Source organism: Trachinotus anak, unplaced genomic scaffold (genome assembly GCF_046630095.1).
Source record: "Trachinotus anak isolate AG129_WGS33_773 ecotype Australia unplaced genomic scaffold, CSIRO_AGI_Tana_v1 ptg000031l, whole genome shotgun sequence".
In the NCBI taxonomy this organism is placed as follows: Eukaryota; Metazoa; Chordata; class Actinopteri; order Carangiformes; family Carangidae; genus Trachinotus; species Trachinotus anak.
In genome coordinates, this window is record NW_027273882.1 from 7121151 (window position 1) to 7142158 (window position 21008).

Genomic DNA, 21008 nt, shown 5'->3' on the forward strand with positions numbered 1-21008 from the left:
TCTTGTATACAGGGATTATTTAGATCATGGACTCAATCTGTGCTGATCTTTAACACGGACATCATTTTTAGAGACTATGACAATGTTAATTAATGCTGTTTGGGGATATCTGGAGGTTTTAAGGTCATACAAAGTAAGGAATAAAGTTTTATTCAAAAGGTTTTTGAGTATGTAGAACATCTAAAATTGAATTTAAAAAGCTCTTAAATATTTTTTCTTGCTACCTGTAGATGGCGCAGTAGCCAGAGAGCTCAGTTGGGTTTTTTTTGTTTTGTTTTTTTTGACCAACCCTAACCCTAACCCTGCTAAAATCAAGAATTATTGTTACATACAGCTGGCGAGTACTGACAAAACTGACACATAAACATCATTAAGGTTATTCACTTAATTGTCTCCACCGATTTTCTGTAATTCTTGTGGAAAATGAAATTTCAGAGTATATGGCATTAATAAGTCTTAAATTGAATTTGAACACCACACAAACCCTTTTGTTACCTATTCACCTTTCAGCTTGACATAAATGTTTCAAACCACTGTCAAATAATGCCAGAAAAAAAACAAAACATGCATCAATCAACTTTTTTCAGTCCAAATTTTAATAGCACTACTGTAGATTTTTTACATAATTGGTAACCTTTTGAATTTATAAAATTATCCTTAAATTATATAAAATATTAATGGTTCATCATCTTTTATCACTACTATTAGAGAAATTAGAATTTGCCACAGAACTAAGAAATGTCAGAATACTAAATTAAACGTAGATGTATCTCTGAACGGTAAACAAGTCCCTGGATGGATGTTTACGGTCACGTCTGTCTCCACTGATCCGGGGCAAATTCACCAAAACACGGGATCGGCCGAGACGGAAATGGCGTCGACTGGATTTGGGTTGCCATGTCCGCTCAGCAAAAAGACACTTTTGGTGCGTTCGTGTTGAGTCCCTGTGAGGTAATTTGACCCAGCAAACAATGATTTTTGAAAACCACCTTTGGATTTTGCACCTTTTGGATTAATAAATGCATCCTTCAATTATATACGATTAACAAATTAACGATTTAAAATAGATATATTTAAATAATAGAAAACAAAAACTTTGAGATTACACTTAAATGGAGGTGAAGTCACTGTTTGACTAACAGAAAATAAACTAGTAACTATTTTGGTAATCGATTAGCCTATTTCAGTCAAAATGCCATGGAAATAACATTCATAGGTCCAGCTTGTCTGAAAGTTTTTTTGTTTTGTTTTCTAACAGCAAACCTCGAATATTTTTAATGATGTGTTTGAGAAAACAAACAATATTGTGTGGAAATTGTGATGCTAATGTTCTTAGATATTAACCCTGATTTAATTTGGTCTGAGTGTGAAGAGTAGTTTAAGACCAGTCTTCAACTCTTTCAAAATAATGGGCGACTACGGTGTGCGTTTGCAAACTCAATTTGATTAACCCAGTATTGTTTGCCCTTTAATGCCACTGAACTCGTTGTCAAGAGTAAAAAAAAAACAAAACGTGGTGCTGATTTGATCTCTACAAACATAAATTGTCTTTTTAGACTGTTAGCAAACCGCGATTACTGGTTTTCGTCCACAGACCTGGCAACCCGGGTTGGATTAGAAGACATTCCGTCTGTCAGGAAGTCAGTCGGGACTTTCAAACATGGAAAACATGAAGTAAAAACTTTCTCACTTGAATTCAGGACTAGTCTGGCCAGCAGCCGAAGACGACCCCTGCGGAGAGGATGTGGTTTATTATATGAAGAGGCTCTTCGACAGTGTCGTCGCTGTAAGTTAAAGCCTTGACCTGAAAACCGACGCTAACCGTTAACCTAGCTAACAGTGCTAACAGTGCTAACAGTGCTAACAGTGCTAACAGTGCTAGCTGCCTTCGACGTCGGTTAAAGTGAGGTTTCAGGCGGGTAACCTCGCTTCATGTGGGTTTAATACGTAAAACAGACCGAAACACGACGGTATGGTGTTGAGCTGTGTTCTGAAGTGCGTGTCCCGCCTGCAGGTCCGGTGAAAGGATGGCGGGTATTTTAACGTATGTGGAGCAGCTGAAGCGGGGACTGAGGATGGACGCGCTGAGGGAGGCCGGGCGGCAGTACCCGGTCTTCTGCTTCCTGCTGCTGGGCATGCTCTCCCTCACTGTGCTGCTCAACAGGTAAACGTTCAGGGATGAGGTGACCCGGGGAGGTCGGATTATCAGCTGGGTGGTCATGTGATGTCTGGAGGAGTGTGACCTGCTGCTGATACCTGGTCAGATCAGAGCTGCTGATCTGTTTCACCTGTGATTGATCACTGCTCTCATGTTTAGGTAAAATGCTGCCTGTTGGGACAGTTGCTCTTTACAGATGATTAACTGTAGATTCACAGTCATGTTGAGTCCAGACGCCAAAGCCCTGAGCTCAGACATACTGAAGCTCCTCTTCCTACACGGGAGACAGTCACTGTAGTTGTTGTTCATTTTTGTGGTCATGTGGCATCTCTTTGTGCTCATTTTGTGGGTCTTTGTGCTTGTGTTCTGTCACCCTGTGATCATGTTAAGTCTCTATTGTATTTTCATGTCTCTTTACAGTTGTTTTATGTCACTTTAGGGTTATTGTGCATCTTCTTGTGGTCAATTTTGTGATTCTTTTTGTTTGTCTACCATCACTTTGTAGTCATTGTCTTTGCAGTATTTTTTTTTGCAGTTGTTGTGCATCTCTTTGTAGTAATTAGTGATTTTTTTAATGTCACTTATGTCATTTTGAGTCTCTTTGTAGTGTTTTATTGTCTATTTGTGGTCACCTGCGTCTCTTTATTGTAGCTTTGTGCATCTTAGTGGTTGTCTTACATCACTTTGTAGTCTTTTTGAGTCTCTTTGTTGTTGTTGTTAGATTGACATCCCTCTGAGCCCCTGGGCCTGTTCAGTAATCCACCCATGGTTAAATCAATATCCATGTGCATTTTTAGAAGTTACTGTTATTGTGAAAGGTGGTTTCAAAAAACACCCCAGAAATCATTATTTATTCCACTGCTTATTTCATGGATAAACTAACTTATAGTAACAGCAAGAATGCAAAACAAAAATCTGCAGTACACATGCAGTGAACACCAGGAGGAGCCCCAGACTAAATACTGATTCATGTTCCTTTGCATTGTACTTGGGGAATGTTTTTAGGTCATTTACATGAGTTTTAATGCAGTATAATAATCTGCCTCCAGATATATCCACATCCTGATGGTCTTCTGGTCTTTCCTTGCTGGTGTCATCACTTTCTATTGCTCCCTTGGACCAGAGTCTCTTCTCCCAAACATCCTCTTCACCATTAAGCCAAGAAATAAAGTAAGTCAGATACCTGACAATTCAGACCTCTTCAACCTGTTTGCATGTGTTATAGCTGGTGATTTATTTATTTGTGAGTCACTGTGTGGAGGAGCGTGCTGTTTGCTTGCACAGAGATGTTTTCAGTGATTAAGTGGTCACTCAGAAAAGAGCTGGTGACAATTTAGAGTGTTTGATTAAACACTGATAAAGTAAACTGGGTTTTTTTTCCTCCAACAGCAGCAGGAGCAGGAGCTGTTTCCTCTGGGCCACAGCTGTGCTGTGTGTGGGAAGGTCAAATGCAAACGTCACAGGTACGTTCGCAAGATCTCTGAGCCGATAATGTAGCTGGTCAGCTCTTCTTTTTAATTTGACAGCTGTAGTCACTTGTTAACTTGGCTGATAAAGATTTAACATACAAAGTTAATAACCTGCTTATAAAATACAATGATTTGTTATAGCAGAATATAAAGTACTTAAAGCCAACTCTGTCTCAACCAGCTTCAACAATTAACTGTTGCTAATAATAATTCAATAATATAACATATTACAATGCATCATTCTCAGGGGCCTTCTTGCTGCATAATGAGTGATTTACTTTGTGATACCTTCAGTACATTGTGCTGATACTTCCTCTGTACTTTTACTTAGGAAGATTTGGAATGCAGGACTTCCAGTTATAATGGATCACTGTTTGAAATAGTTGTTTTGATACTGTTAGTTAAATTCTACTTCCACCACTTTTTCCTTAATCAAAGCTCATGGTTTAATGATACAATTCATTTTTTAAATTATTTAGTAGCACACTGTGACTTAAAGAAACATGTGATGATGCTGTTATTGACATTTTAAAAGTATGCTAACATTGTTTTTGTATTGCTGCTTATTAAATAGCAGAGACAGGTGTGTTCAGTACATTTCGTTCTTGTCACTTTAGTTATTATTCACTCACGGTATAGTCTATGTTCCTCGGGAACCAAACACAATTGAAATCTGCTTTCATTGGTGTAATAATGTTTGTTTTGTGAGGGCTCACTGCATGAGTTTGCCACCTAGTGGATATCGTTAAAAAGTGCTGCTGAGGACTTAACTTTCTACACCACCCAGTGTTAATGATGACAGGCTTCTGGTCAAGTCACTTTAACCGTATGCACAGATAATGTTGTGGCTCATTGGTGTAGTTTAATGATATGGGACATGACTCCTGACCCAGCCTCAGCCCTCAGAGCCAAGAAAAACTACACAATGAAAAAAAGGATGAATCTCAAGAGAGGCAGTTCAGTCAAGTTCCCCCTCACTGATAAACAGGTGTGCAGTAGGAACTGTAAGCAGGACAAAGACATTTACAATAAACAGTAGGCAAAACAAAACACTAGGGGTTAATAAGCCTACAGGAATTTTAGAAAAGTAGAGATTACCGGAGAGTGTTCATCACTCATATGAATATGTTGTAGTCACACTGCATAGAAGCTATTCATTCATTTTTTACGTTTTGCATGTGGTGTTGTCTGTGCAGCATGTTAGATGTGTATATGTAAGACTGATGACCTTTTACTGCAAACCAAATCTACCAAATCTAGTCCCTTCCCTTCTCCTCCCCTCAGCCCTGGTCAGCAGTCACCAGTGTCTGAGTGGACATTCTCTCTGCTTATAATCATTGTGAGATGGATTCTGGAAGCACACACTAGAAACATGTACAAATATTTTGTTCCTTGCAGGCCGACGCTGCTCCTTGAAAATTATCAACCATGGTTGGACCTGAAGGTTAATTCAAAAGTGGACGCTTCCGTAGCAGAGGTACCTCGATGGATGGTTTTATCTTAAATGAGTTTTTAATTATTCTAACAAAACAACCGAAAAACATGGACTCAACCTTTAATTTGTTATCTGTCTGTTCTGGTCTGATCTGACCTGTTCCATCCTGCAGGTGTTCGAGTTAGTTCTGGAGAACTTTGTGTACCCCTGGTACAGGTATGAAGAGAAATCCCAAAGTGTTTTACTGTCGGAAGAAAGTGGGTTTTTACAGACAGACAGTGTTTAACCTTCCTCCTCTGGTTTTCAGGGACATCACAGATGACGAGGCATGTGTAGATGAACTGAGGATGACCTTTCGCTTCTTTGCCTCAGTTCTCGTCCGCCGAGCTCAGAAGGTGACGCTCAGACTGAGCAGTTAGCAGATATTTAGCGTAATGTGATCTTGTAGAAGACGTGATGTTCTTGCAGTGATCCTGGTTTTTCATGCTGTTTTTTAAATGACTAATTTACACAGAAGGTCAGAAAAGTCTAATGCAGGTTGTTGTGTCTCCCGAACACAATTAGTTGTTGTTGGTGTTCTTGTACTTCAGTATACTCCTGAAGTGTGTTTCATTGTTCTCTTACTTCTCCCGCCCTGGTAGCTCCTGGTAGTGTCATATCCCATGATGCGAACACCTATATAGTCTCAGCATTTTTATCTTGATGGTTAATTAATTCACAATAATTCATATAGGCAGCTAAAGCATAAGCAGACAAACACATGCTAAATCTGTATGCTTTTACAAACAGATTGTTTCTTTTAATGACTTTAAAAATTGAGTTTACCATCTTCTGTTGATCTTAAGAAAAATAAGATAAGAAATACTTCATTTATTTTATTTATTTTAGGGAAATTCACAATTTTTGTTCAATCTTGATGCTTATTTGGTCGCAGGCTAACTGTGACATGTTCTCACTCACAGTCTTGTATTTTGGTTTCTTTTTCACTAATTCTGGACATCTTTTTGGCAGGTTGACATCCCTGCTGTGTTTGCTGACAAAGTGATGAAAGCTGCAATGAAGCACATTGAGATTATTGCAAAAGCTCGAGCAAAAGGTAAGTGTGAGCACCAACAGAGGTTTTCATAACAATCTTAAAGATCCCATATTCTACATGTTTCCTGTGTTTTCTTAAGTTTTGATATGATAGATATATTTGTGGTTTTAAGCACTACAAACCATATCAATATAGTATTGCATCCTCTGGTTGGATGGTGGGTCCTGGTGGGCGGGGGAGTTCCAGAAGTCGGGTCGTTTTAAGTCTCAGTTTCTGAATGCTGGTAATGTAAACTGCGTCCTATATTGACCCTTGATAATGCAGCCAAACTGATGTGTTGAAAATGTGTTGCAACCTCATGTGTGACCAGATTTTAGTTGTCATGGTTATACTTCGTCTTACACCAGTTATCAAACACAGCAAACCTGTGTAAACTGTGGCAGGAGCTGTTAATATGTTCTTGAAGTTATCAGATGCTGGGTTTAATGTCCACTGTGTTCTGAAGTTACATATTGTGTGTTTGTCTGCAGTGAACAGTGTGGAGGGTTTACAGCAGGCAGCTCTGGATGAATACGGCGCAGATCTTCACATCGCTCTGCGCAGCCGGAAGGACGAGTTGTACTATCTGAGGAAGCTGACTGAGATGCTGTTTCCTTACGTCATGCCTCCCAAAGCAACAGACTGCAGGTAGATAGACGTGGACACAGCCTGACTAGCTTCCTTCTTAGGCTCTCTTTGAATTTGGGAAGAACAGTCACCTTAAATGTGAAAGTTGTAACCAGTGGTTGTGCCTTATCTTGGTTCAGGTCTCTGGCTCTATTGCTGCGGGAGGTGATGGCTGGATCTGTCATCCTACCAACCATGGACTTCATGGCTGACCCTGTAAGTAGAACAGGACCATGTGTGTCGGCTTTATTCTTCTCTGAACCCTGTAGAACTTGAAATTAGTGGAAGTTATTTACTTTACTTTACTTCATCTGGCCCTGAAAGTGGAGCTGTTACAGCTGTAATTCTGCCTCCTAATTGCTCCAGTGTGGTGCTGTTTCTCTTTGTTTTCCAGGATACTGTGAACCTCATGGTGCTCATATTTGTTGATGACACTCCAGTAAGTGAGACTGTGACCTTTTTATCTGAGTCATGTACATTCAGACAAATCAATTAAAACCTGATTGCAGTCAGGTTTATCAACAAATGAATTTGCTGAGTTCAATATCTCCCGTATCTGCAGCCAGAACCAGCCACAGAACCTCCGTCTGCCCTGGTCCCATTTTTACAGAAATACGCCGACGTCAGCAACAAAAAGTCGTCGGTGAGTGAGGAGGAAACATCACACACTTCTTTTAGTTCTACCAGCCACCTCTCATTCTGTGCATCTATGTGTTGTCTTTTTTTGAAACATCCTCTGTGATGTGGATAACTAAACCTCTGCCTCTGGCCGTGCAGGTGCTGAAGATGGAGCTGAGGGAGATCAGGAATCAGCAGGATCTCCTCTTTCGCTTTATGAACTTCCTAAAGCAGGAAGGAGCTGTGCATGTGCTGCAGTTCTGCCTCGCCGTGGGTAAGAATAACCCTCATACATACAGTAAATATTGCTGCACAACTGAATCCATTATTAATAGGTTGGTAGCCTAGATTACCTTTAAATTTCAAACAACTAGCTTTGAAACCCTATAACAATCTAAGTAGTCAGATAGCCTGCTGGCCCTTGAAGTTTCCATGTGTGTACTATTTCTGGTTAGTCTATGAATCCATCCTGTTCCAACATCCCTGTCCTGTTGAGGGTCAGCTGGTGCAGTCAGAGATCTGTATTTGACTGCTTGAGGAATCACTGCTCCATAGTTAGTGAAAACATATCTGACATGTGTTTCTTTGCACTGATCAAAAATCATGAGAGTCATTCTGGAATAAAAAGGTTTTTACAAATGTGCCATGAATTCCACGTCATTCAGACTGTATTCAACCACGTTTCCTCCAGAGGAGTTCAACGATAAGATCCTGAGTCCCGAGCTGAATGACTCTGAGCTGCAGCGTTTGCACGGTGAGGTGCTGCACATCTACGAGACCTACTGCCTGGACGAGAGCATCGACAAGATCAGCTTCGACCCGTTCATCGTGGAGGAGATCAGGAACAGTAAGAAGCTACGTCCTTCACTGTGCTGCTGGGCTTTCCCCTTTTTAGGCTTTAAAGCAGTGCAGCTGTGGAGTCACAGCTTCATAACTTGGCCTTAATCTGTTTTTCATAGTTCACCGAAGACAGCCAGCATCTCTGATGAAATCTTGCAGATGTGGCTTTACTTTATGGTTTCTATGGTTTCCTGTATGAGCTGAGCAGCAGGTGCAGATAAGCAGTGCACAGGAGAAACAGACAGAGGACAGTGATTAATTGCTTTTAGCCTGGTGTTAAGTTTCCCTTTAAACAATTTAGAATGCAGAGCTATTTGTCTACAAACTTGTGTAGTTTCTTTCCTGTTTGTCTCCACTGTTTGTCTCCAACTTCCTACACAGACACTCGGTGTGAAGCGAAGAGAGCAGTTTCATTTAACCTCCCTCTGTCCTCCCTCTCAGTTGCTAAAGGTCCATACGCCGGTGTGGTGAAGCTGCAGACCATGCGCTGCCTGTTTGAGGCGTATGAACACGTCCTGTCTCTGCTGGAGAGAGTCTTCACCCCCATGTTCTGTCACAGCGATGAAGTAAGAGCTTTGCTTTCAGTAGTAACCAAGAGTACAAATGAAGGTACTAAGACACTGTGTATTCAAAATATAGACTTAGAGTATTTGTCCATGTCAGTGAGTAACAAAGCACATTTACTTGTACTCATTTGAGGTACTTGAACTTTACTTGAATAGTTCCATCTACTGCTATTTACGATTCTACTTCACTACATTACATTATCATATTTTACTTTTAACTACACTACATTAGCTACTAGTTAGTCATGTTAAAAAACATTATAGAAACAGAGTCTCCATTACAGGGTTTGTCCACCAGAGAGCGCTGACAGGTTTATTTTTACACTGAATATGTCCCAACTGAAACAACCCAATGAATCTGTTTCCAGATGTTTGTAATGTTCATATTGAGAAATTAGTTTTTTCGACACTGTAGTTTTGCCACTTTTACTTGAGGTGAATTCTTCATCCACCACAGGTCAATATTGTGAAAAAATTATGTAAATATTATTTTCAGAAATAGACTTTGTGCACTGACTTCACCTCCTCTGTGTTCAGTACTTCAGGCACCTGCTGAGGGGAGCAGAGTCTCTGACCAGGAACTCAAGAATCAACAGGTTTGTGATGTGGATCGCTGAATAATTACGTATTGTAATGTAATGAGGTCTAATTGTTGGACATGATATGATCAGCAGCGTAGTATTGAGCAGTAAGGTGAACTGGCTCATTTCGTAGTATTAATGAGCTTTTTCTTCATATAACAAGTGTTAATTTAATTGTACAAGTTATTTCTTGACGTTCTTTTAGTGTGCCCTTCGGAATAAAAGATTTAGTCTAAAGCTTAGATTCTTGAAGATAAAATAAACAATCCACCAAAAAACCACAGTTGATAATGTTATAAAGTGATGGGCTTTAACACTCAGCAAGGCTGGTTTTGCTCACTTCTGTCTGAGGTCTTTTGTCCAAGCTGTCGTCATCATTAGCTGCCTCTGCATCTTATTCCAGAAATAGCTTCAGTTTGGAAGAAAACAGGTAAGTAGGTGTTCGGCATGTCACCTGTCTGCTCAGAGTCTGCTAGATGCAACAAGCAGAATGCAGTATGATGCATGCTGGCATGCAGTTCCAAAGTGAAGCCGCTTGGTTAAAAATTAGAAATGAGTTTCAGGAGCTACACACTGCTGCAGCTGGTGGATGAAAAAGGCCTGTCACAGTCGTCCTTTCTTACTGCATGTGTGCTGCACAACTGATGCACAGCAGAAAGAAGCTTTACTGCCTTTTTGTTGATGAATATTCGTCTTCAGTCATGTTTGAGAGGAGCAAAGGACCAGCGACAGAAATCAGAGCTGAGGTAGAAGGAACTGTTTCAGAGCAGTCACAGCAGAGGTGTGAGGATAGATGCATGTGACAGGAAATTTCCACGACTCTGTGTCTGAAAATATTTCGCTGTCCGTTCTAGGAACACATCCAAACGAGGGGAGTCATTCGGGATCAGCAGAATCGGCAGCAAAATCAAAGGCGTGTTCAAGAGCACGACCATGGAGGGTGCCATGCTGCCGCCCAGCGCTATGAACGACATCGATGATGATGTGGTGAGTGTGAGAGTCAGTCCCTCAGGTCAAAGATTTCCAAACCTCGATTTGTGCTCAGTAACTTCTAAACACATTTCCTTTGAGTCCTGAACAAACTCTAAGACGATAATTAAAATCGTCTCAATCCTCTTCAATTTTATGAGAAATAAGAACAAACGGAAAAATATTCTGATCACAATTACGTTTTTGTGATAATAGATTATTGATTAGTCACCTCTGTTCGAGCTGCTTCTGTGGCCTGAAAACATAAAACTGTGAGGAGAATCAGCGAAGCATTAACTGTCATTCATGCCTCCACATTAATTTATCCCTTCTCTCATCCACTTTTTTATTGAGTCCTGCAAAAATATGCACTCCCTCTGTCCATAAAATATAAACAAAAAACACAGGAAACTGATGGATCTGTTCCCATTTGAACCTGGTTTAACAGGAACTGTATTTTACTTTGAATGTTTCACAAACATAAATTCTCATTGTATTAAGATTTAAATTAGACTGACTGACTCATTTGTTCCCTGGTTTGGTTGTGTTTGTTCCTGCAGGTGGAGGAGGCCACTGTCGTGATGGAGGACGATTCTCCTGCCGAGCCCGCCGGCACACCGGGCACCCTGAGGAACCTGTCGGCCTGGAGCATCACCATCCCCTACATCGACATCTACGACGACGATGTTAAGAGGGAGAGGATCCCTGTCTTCTGCATCGACGTAGAGCGCAATGACAGGAAGGAAGGTGAGTGAACGTGGAACGACAGTGCAGCGCTACGTTCATGTCACAAAATGATTTCCCAGCTTGAAGCTTCAGGCTGTGCCGATGTTTGTCTGATTAACAGCTGTGCTGCAGCTTAACTGGTCCCTGATCAGCACGTGACCATGTTCATTTTCTTTTTTGTTCTTCTATTCTTGCAGTTGGTCATGAAACTGAGAAGTGGTCGGTCTACAGAAGATACATGGAGTTCTATGTACTAGAATCCAAACTCACTGAATTCCACGGTAAAGCTTTGTAGTTTCAGTTCTTGGGTTTTCTGTTAGTGTAGTTTCCTGATTGATCTCCATACTGAGCCTCACATTCATGTTTTTTCCAGGCACATTTGCAGATGCACAGCTTCCATCCAAAAGAATCATCGGACCAAAGAATTATGAGTTCCTCTCATCAAAAAGGGAAGAGTTTGAGGAGTATTTGCAGGTACCCCCCCCCCCCCCCCCCCCCCCCCCCCCCCCATTTATACATTTTTAAATATATTCAACCTATTGATGATTAGAGACAGTCGGCATTTTTCTTTTTGTACATCACATATATTGTGTAGATATATATAAGTTGGACAGATTGTTTTTCAGGGTGTACATGGCCTGCTGGCAGATGCCAGAGCTTGTATTGTGAAGACAGATATCAGTTAAATAACTGAAGCTCCTGGTGTGTTTGTGTTTGTGTTCAGAGGCTCCTGCAGCATCCAGAGCTCAGTAACAGTCAGCTGCTGGCAGACTTCCTGTCTCCTCACAGCATGGAGTCTCAGTTCCTGGACAGGATGCTGCCTGATGTCAACCTGGGTAAGAAGCAATATACATTCTCTCTTTTTGTGAAGCGTTATTTATTCAGGTAAGAAGAGCTGGAGAGTGTTAGTTTTACCACAGTGATGGACGGTCGACCACAGAGCGGCTCCACTGCTGCTGCAGATTCTCTCAACTAGTCATAATTCAGATTTGAAGGAAAACACATTGTGATGATATAAATTCATCATGTTTTCGTTCCATAAAGAAAACCTGGATTCAGAACTATTACAATCAGACATTCATGTTTTTGTTTTGGTCTCTAGTTAATTTTCAGTTAAATTATTCCACATGCGACTTTGTATTCATTTCCTTCGCTGTGATATTAGAAATGATCCTTATTAATATTTTATATCATGATCAATGTTATCACCCAGGCCTGTGGCCACTTCTCAGTGAATTTTAGAGCAAAAAATGTCCTGCCCTGACCCATTTTTGCATCAGGTCATAGCATCTTTGAACAATCGCTTACCTGCCCAGGCCTTGCTGACTCTGACCTCTAACCTCTTCCTTTAAAAAACTCACACGTCCATCTGTGTTGGAGAAAAATTAACCAAAGTGTTCCCACTTATCCGGCTGAGGCCGATTGTGAACACATCCCTCAAAGCTCCTGCGCACAAAGTGCACCTCTTCATAACTACAGTATAGAATTACATCTCAAATACTCCTAAATACACATCTCAGCAAACTCAGCTAGTTGTGAGTCTGTGCAAAACAACAGTCCATTCTAAATCTCCATAAATCTGGTCTTTTTTAAATCTAAAATGCAGCTGCTGATTAAGAGCCTGCTCCTTCTGCCTCTTCTTTAGTAATCAGTACTTTCACATTTCCCTCACACTTCCAGATTTGGCTGTTTATTAATTTGAGTCTTTGTTTTTCAGGGAAAATTTTCAAGTCTGTTCCAGGGAAACTGATAAAGGAGGTGAGTCTGTCTAGAGCTTCATAATGTAGTTACATCCATGTACATGTCTCTGTCTAAGGTCTATTCTCCTGTTTCCAGTCCTCATGCTAAGCTAACAGGCTTCCTGCTGCAGCTTCATGTTTACTGTACTCTGCAAGAAAGCCAACAAGCATATTCCTGTGTCTCCCCAATTTCAGCATCTCTGAGTTTGGAGTTGTAGGCAACAAACAGAACATCAGTATTTCCTTCAGTGACATGTGGGTGACAATAATCTGAGACTGAGACATTAATCTGCAAGTTAGAGGCTCATCATTAAGGCTGGAACAAAGTCACGATAGCTAAGTGGTGGCAGTAATGGGGTTTGTAGGCATCTCTGTTTCAGTTGTCATTACACCAACACACACCAGCTAGTTGTGATGATGATGACGGTATCAAACACTGAAACTGACTGTGTGTTTTCCAGAGAGGACAGAACCTGGAGCCTTTCATCCAGTCTTTCTTCAACTCCTGCGATTCGCCCAAACCCAAACCCAGCCGACCCGAGCTGACCATCCTCAGCCCCACAGCAGAGAACAACAAGAAGGTAAAATAAAATACACTCTATTTATTCTGAGCTGATGGAGGAGGAGCTCTGCTGTTTGTCTTCAGAGAGTGAACAGTTCCATTTTATCATCTGCGAGAGGGAGGGAACTTCCTATTTCTCTGTTTGATTAAAATCTACCATTAGCAGCTATTTTTAAAAAAATGAAACTTTATATTTATGATGTGTTTTTAAAGATTTACATCTTCAGTAGGAACCAGTGAGCTTGGAGCTTAGAGTCACAGACAGTAGGGATGTTTTTTCATGGGACTTGTTTACAGTAATAAAGTGAAGAACTCCATCTTTACCCTTTAAAACAGAATCATCAGGTGTATTCTTGCTACAGCTTCAGTCGTTGGGCATGGTCAGATGTATAATTCACCTCTGGTATCGTTTGATTCTTCATTTCTTGACATTATGTCTAATCATTCACTTTCACCTGCAGCTCTTCAACAACCTGTTCAAGAACAACGCAAACCTGTCAGATTGTTTAGATAGGAGACCCAACCCCAACTACTTCATGGAGCTGGTCACCGTTCATGGCATGTACGACTACATGATGTACGTCGGTAAGTTATGGTCGGCAGCTGAACAACTGTCTCAGAGCGGAGTCGAGTTCTGTATCTAATACAACTCTTCTCATATGTAACACGATGGTCCTGTCAGCACCTCCAGGGTAATTCACCTACAGAGAACACTCAGTGGTTTCACTGATCACAGATCAGATAAAGCTGAAACAGCTCAGTTCACCATCTATTCTGTTTGTCATACACACACCACTGTCTTCCTACTGTGCTGTAGAAGATCATTTGTAACAGCTGCAGTTTTCACAGGAGACAGACCCTATGACCTTATGAGCAGCAATCCACAGACTGTTTACTGACATAGCTTCACCTGGGAGGAGCAAAACATAGTGTGCAGTGTTTCCCACAGACCAGGTAGCAATTTGTGGTGCTCCACTGACACCGTTGGGGGAATCGAGTGTCACAGTGTCGTGGCAGTCAGTGGAGTCAGTCATTGTATGCAGAGTGTATGCAGCAGGCGGTGTTCAACACTTTCTGAAGCTGCCATATGAAAAAAACTGTATCTGGTTGATTTTCCCGTGCACCGCTGGCATATGCGCGCTTGTCTGTGTGTGTGCGTGTGCGTGCGTGTGCGTGCGTGTGTCTGTGTGTGTCCGAGAATGACAGAGAAAGAGCGCTATGCGGAGATGAATTAACGGAATGATATTATGTTGAGAGCATAGACGAGAGGGAAAACAACAACAACAGGGAAAAAAAACAAAAAAAAAAAACAGAATCATTCTGTGGCGGTTGGTCTCCATTCTGTGGTGGTGCGCCACAGAATGGTCTATGTATGGGAAACACTGGTGTGTGTTGTGGAGATGCTGTTTCCACATCCCAGAAGTCAGTGCTGTCGTTCCTGCTGATGAACAAACTGAAAGAAGTTAGATGTGTGAATGACTGCATCAGTCATCACATCATGTCTGCAAATCACTGAACTTCACTGGGAACATTTCTTCCTTCATCCTTTGTTTTTTCTTTATGAAAAAATACAGCATCGCAGGATAATAGAAGAGCTATACGAGAGGAATTACATTTATTCTAAAAATAAATTCCTAGGAACTTGGTGTTCCTGTGAAGCTGTTTCATCTTCAGATGCAGATGTTTTGATTGGCAGGTCGTGTGGTGTTCCACATGCCGGACTGGCTGCATCACCTCCTGGCCGCCGGGAGAATCCTGTTCAAGAACACATTTGAAGCCTACATGGACCAGTACATGCAGTCCAAACTGCAGCAGATCCTCCAGGAGCATCGCATGGTGTCTCTCATCACACAGCTCAGAGGTGAGACACTGCCTGTTCTTTCTCAGTATTTCTAATTTCCACACCACAGTGGGGAGAACAGACTGCAGCTAAAACATGTTTCTTTATCAGTGGCCCCAGGGGCTGGGTTAACTGCCCTTTGTTGTCTGTTTTTCTACAAAAGTAGTGTAATAACTAAGGTACTTGTACTTTATTTTATTACTCCTTCACTCCATTTCAGAGGTAAATGTAACTCAACCACTTTTATTTAACAGCTGCAGTTTTCAGATTCAGATTTGATGCATGAAGCATATGATCAGTTTTTAAGATTTAATGCATTTTTTTTTAGATTAGAGCAACATGTTAATGCTGCTAAGATGTAAAGAATCAGCACCAACAAAACACTGTATTTTACTTGTTATAAATATATACATGTGTTTGAATATGAGTCATCCACTTGTGTTGGAGTATATTTTACATTCATTGGTCTAAATCAGCTCTAATGAAACAGATCTGAAGGACAGCTCAGCACAAGAGTCTCCAGACATATTTAAATTTGATGACATGTAACAGTTTTCTCCTCTGTCACTGAGGCTGGACAGACAGAAGGACAGACGCCCAGGTCACGGACAGGAGAAACCGAAGAAGCTCCGACATATTAAAGTTTAATTGTTCTCCTCATGTTGTTTCCTCTGCAGACGCTGTGTTCTGTGAGGACAGCGAGGAGCGAACCATCGAGGACAAACAAATCAGAGCCAAGCAGACGTTTGAGGAGATGATGAAGTATTTACCAGGTCAGTTTGTTATTGTTGTAATAATGTGGAGGAAATGGGGACTTTTATTTTCTCGAGTAAAAACTCGAACTTTAACTAAAGCACATTAGTCTCTGTTAGCTCTTTTTGTTTTTGTGGGACGTTTACGGTCTGATTCAGTCTCAGTGTTTGCAGCAGCAGCAGTTTTCCTCATGAAGCCACTGTCCACAATCTGATCAGCAGCAAACAGCAGACAGACACCGTTACAGAGCAGCTGGTGAACACAGTAGAGCATTTAGCAGCTAAAGTGCCAGATATTTCCCACAGGAGCTGGTGGAGACCAAACACAGAGCTAAAAGAGAGGTGACTTACATTTATCAGTACAGACACAGCTCCTCTGTAACTACTGGGTGTGTAGATAATTCTTTGCCGACAAGTTCAGCATATCATCATGACGTCGGTTCCACTGCCCCACAGTGACCAGAGATTGTTATTGCAGCTTTAAGAGTTGTGCGTCTGTCAGCTTGATTTTTCTGTCCTAATGCAGTTTAAAACTAGCAATACTACATATTATACTGTCATATTAGTTATGGTAAATAGTGTCCTATTTACACAGGCAGAGGACACAAAGCAACATTATTACGTGGTGTTGTGATCTATTATTCCCTCTCTTTTGGCTGTTTTTGGTCTCTACCAACCCCTGAGAACATTATCTGGCTGCTGAATGCTCCACTATCACCAGCTGGTCTCTAACTGTGTCTGTCTGCTGTTTGCTGCTGGGCAGGTGGAGGACAGAGGGTTTATCAGAGCTCGTTTGCTGATGAGGGCACTGAGGCTTAACTATACAGTAAATATGTGTGAAAAGAGAAAAAGGTCCTTTCACTTCAGCTTAAACACCTCAGCTGGTTCCAGCTAGAGACCTCGTGTTCATCAGAAAATGTGAGGCCCTAGTTTCACTACATTCTGTCAGCAACCACTTCTTGTTTCTGTTGTGGTGAACAAGTTCCCTCCAAGTAGTTTGGAACAGACAGACAATCAAGTATAATCATCCAGGTGACCAGAGGAGACAGGAAGTGATTACATCCCCAATAAACATTCATCAAAAGCATTAATGTGTTGAAGAAAACTATCAATTTATCATTGATAAGCATTGATGAAAAGCATCAGTGCATCAATTATAATTATCAATGCCTCAATCAAAAGCATCAATGCATTGACAAAAAATGATGAAGCCATCAATGATAAGTATCAATGCACCAATGAAAAGCACAGACTGAATTCTTTAGGTGCATCATACTTGAAAACACTGGACGAGGCTGAGATGCCACCTTGTATTACTGAGACCACTCCTTGTTTTTACAGTCAGGAATTTGACACACAAGCTCTGCCATGAGAGGTCGAACCCAACAAAAGATGAACGTGTTGCAAAACTTCATTAAACCGAAGATGTGTGTATTTGTTTGTTTCAGATTTTGTGGGAAAGTGCATCGGCGAGGAGGCGAAATATGAAGGAATCCGACTCCTCTTTGACAGTTTCCAGCAGCCGCTCCTCAACAAGCAGGTAAACAGAAAGCAAAATAACAAACAAGCAGGAAATATTATAATATCAACCTGATGATGATCTCTGAGGTCAGTGGTTTACTCACATGTTAACTTTGCCATTTAAGTTGACAGACATTTCAGTCCTGTAATTCAGGTATCCAGTGGTTTATACAGTACATGCTCATGTAGGTCACACTACATGTGCGTACCTGTTTCAGGTGTTGTTGACACAGATACATTTACTGGCTGGACCAGATCAGCTGGGGCAGCCCTATAATCTGATATCTGACTGATCATTTTCCACCATATGAGAGAGAGAGAGAGAATCGCTAACTGCTAAAGAAACTAGCGGATCTGAACAGCATGGAAACAACAGAAACAACAGCAACTGGAAATGAGACAATAATCTTACTGCAGCACAGCAATAAAAGCCAAGTGAAGAAATAATGGATTTCTGTCTACTGAAGAGGGCTTTTAATATGAAACAGTTACAGAATAAGACAAAGCAAATCAGGGCTTCGCACTAAAATACAGCTGTGATTAATTCTACATATCAAACAGAGGGAGTCAGACATAAAGACCTGTCTCTAATTAAACTCTGTGACCTTCTGGAGTTGAAGTAAATAAAGATGGAGGCTGAGCTGTGTGTGTGAGACACATTAACAAAGATACTTTCTCTGATCATTTCACAGTGAATCCAGCTGAAATCACAGCTCAGTCTGTCTTTAACTTGTGTTTATGGTGATTTTGTCAATGATGTCACACTTATTAAACAAGACCGGGTCCAAACCGAGGACATGTCTCGACCGCCGATGGTCAAACCCTGATTTTATAACACTTGAGCCCTAAAAATGACTCATTACAGTAACTGTAACAATAAACCAACTTGTTGAGGCAAGACGAACAGATTTACACTGATTATGAATAATAACTACTGATTAACAGTAGTGAAGCTCTCAGACCGTGTGAAGCAGCTTCCTCTCCAACAGCAGCAGTTTGATTTTTCTGTGTTGTCTCCTCAGATGACGTACGTCCTGCTGGACATCGCCATGCAGGAGCTGTTTCCTGAACTCAGCAAGGTAAACGGGACAGTGGAGAATGTAAAGACACAATACAGGAAGTGTTATGTTTGAGAGTGTACCATGAATCCTTAGACAGTGGGATGGAAAAAGGCTGGAGACTAATACAGGATGTGAGGTAGGACATTCTTCATAATGTCAGCATCAGTTCATCGCAAGGGGAGACGTCATGTCCTCTGAAAGGCTTTTAATGTGAAACAGAATAAATAGATTTGTCTGTATAAAATTCTTCTGACAACATGATTGAAGATAATATAAATCAGAGGTTAGCTTAGTTTAGCTTAGCTTAGCATAGAGACTGGAGGCCTGACACCTCTGGAGCTCACTGACTGATGTTCTATTTTAACATCAGTTTGGGATGTCATGGGAAGTTGAGTGCTGGATGAATTGTTCTTTTTAATAATTAGGGCCTGATCATTGTAAGAACCAAACCACAGATAAAAGGTTGGAGGAGGTTTGTTAGTCTGATTAAGGCGGTTAGGTTTTCTAAATCTGGATTTTGATGTTGGGTAATCCAACCTCAGCTCTCAGCTGCTCATCATCAGATCAACACACTGAAGTGAAAACCAGCTGAACGTGAGCGTCGGGTTTAACTGAGCTGCTTCACGTTGATGTCTCCTCCTCAGCAGGGATCGAAGGAGGCGACCTTCATGTGAACTCAACACTGAATCCACGTCCTGGACCATGGAAGTGCAATACTCAACGATTTCCAACACCTCTGGGAACATCTCTACATTCCAATGTTTATTAATGCACAAATAAAGATATATATTTATTGATGTCACTGCAGTGAACACTGTCTGTTGAGTTTTCTTTCAGTGCCAATCACAATATTTACATATTACATAGAACAATGTTGAAAGTGTTTTTTTTTTCATTTCCTCAGCTGAACAGTTTTTAAATCACACTACTGCTGAAAACATTTTACTTAAACTAAATTAAACTCCATCAGTGTTACACAAAGACAAAAGCTTCTCAGCTTACATAACTTTTTCTACCTGTCTCACAGTGGCACTGAACTTCTCAGCCAGGCGTTGTTTAGAAAGAGCAGATGTTGGACAGATGTGGTCATGATGACTTCACACATCCTCAGCAGGTTTCATCTGACTGTTTCATAGAGAAAGTTTCACATTTGCTCTTTATTTTAAGCGTCCATAAATTCAAATTTATTTCCAAATAATCTATGAAGTTTTCTTGGAATAACCTTGATCCTGTCTGGTTCTAACTACAGGTGAAGCAGAGAGAAATCAGCTGGTTCAGTTTCTAGATGTTAAACTACAGCACAACAGAAGGTGCGATACACAAGCAAAATGTGAAACGTGTCCACAAACCAACACAAATTTCTGTCATGGAAATTCATCTGGAGGTCAAGAATAAACTCAACACAACTAATGAGCAAAGTAAAGCCACAGCCCCAGAACTTTGAGTGTTTTTCTTGTGATAAGATTAAAATGTTTCCAGGAAACCAGAAAAATATAGTGTGAGCTGTTAGTATTTCCACTGAAGAATAACTTCCTCACTAATCTCAGATCTACTGAGATAACAAATTATTTACCAGACTTAACTACTATAAATAAAACAGGCTCCACCTCCAACATTTACAACAAATTGTTGCAACATTAACACTCTAACAACACATCAGTCACAGGGACATTTTACTGCGGAACAAGTACTTCTACACATTTTGCTGAGTATTTTGAAACTAGTGTTGGTGCTTTTTACTTCCTCCACCACCGTTAACATCTTACCTGAAGCTTCGAGCTGTTAGAAACTGTATCAGTGATTCAAAAACTGTAAAACAAAACAAAACAATTGTCATCAACACAAAAATATCTTTTTTTCCCTTATGATTCACAAACATCTGCTCCAGAAAAACTGACTTTAATATGTGAAGGAACAAACTTAAGCCACAAAAACATGTCGTCACTCCTGATTTCAAATATGTTTTTTACACAGTGGAAACACTAAAACTGATTAATAAAACAACATGAACTTACCTACATATTTACTGAAGAGTATCTGCACAGTGACGTTTTCGCTTAACTTTGGAAAAAAGTAAACCAGCAACACATTGACGCCGACTCTTTAAACTGAAGGAACTGATTCAAATCAAATTATTTCCAACTTTACTAAAGATGTGGTCATTGTGTTTGAATCGACTTTACTGGATTCTGCAGGTCTGATGTGAGCTCCATGTTATCTGATTCAAACAGTGTGTTGCGGCCGTCCAGAGCAAACTGCCAGCAGTGGTCACAGCACAACAAGATTTCCTAGGAGAGCTACTCAGAGTGATGTCTGAGGACGATCCAGAGCAGCAGTTTCTTGGAAGATGTGTTAAATTCCTTAATGCTACTTTTTCAACAGTTTAAACACCACACACTCAAGTCCAAGCCCCTCTGTTGTATTGGAGCATAGAAAGATGAATACAATCCAAAAGACCCCAGGAGAGGT

General features: G+C 40.8%; 1 protein-coding gene across 11 annotated transcripts; it reads left to right on the forward strand.

The window, feature by feature from the left end:
• Window positions 1-1347: 1347 nt before the first annotated feature.
• On the forward strand, window positions 1348-19346 carry LOC139612274 (sorting nexin-14-like). Of its 11 annotated transcripts, none has more exons than XM_071467680.1 (30): window positions 1376-1786; window positions 2015-2164; window positions 3208-3328; window positions 3551-3621; window positions 5026-5104; window positions 5235-5278; window positions 5370-5457; window positions 6074-6158; window positions 6629-6785; window positions 6905-6980; window positions 7159-7203; window positions 7327-7407; window positions 7542-7656; window positions 8074-8229; window positions 8664-8788; window positions 9326-9384; window positions 9773-9799; window positions 10224-10356; window positions 10899-11085; window positions 11262-11345; window positions 11438-11538; window positions 11789-11900; window positions 12782-12822; window positions 13265-13384; window positions 13827-13950; window positions 15062-15226; window positions 15883-15978; window positions 17406-17497; window positions 18501-18557; window positions 19184-19346. In XM_071467680.1, the coding sequence occupies exons 2-30, from the start codon at window positions 2028-2030 to the stop codon at window positions 19211-19213; spliced, it is 2808 nt and encodes a 935-aa protein (XP_071323781.1). In that variant the 5' UTR covers window positions 1376-1786; window positions 2015-2027; the 3' UTR covers window positions 19214-19346. The 11 variants fall into 11 exon arrangements, 10 of the variants coding, with proteins under 10 accessions (XP_071323781.1, XP_071323779.1, XP_071323780.1 ...); XM_071467678.1 differs by having other exon boundaries at window positions 1379-1786; window positions 3548-3621; XM_071467679.1 differs by having other exon boundaries at window positions 1380-1786; window positions 3548-3621; window positions 19187-19346.
• Window positions 19347-21008: the final 1662 nt, after the last annotated feature.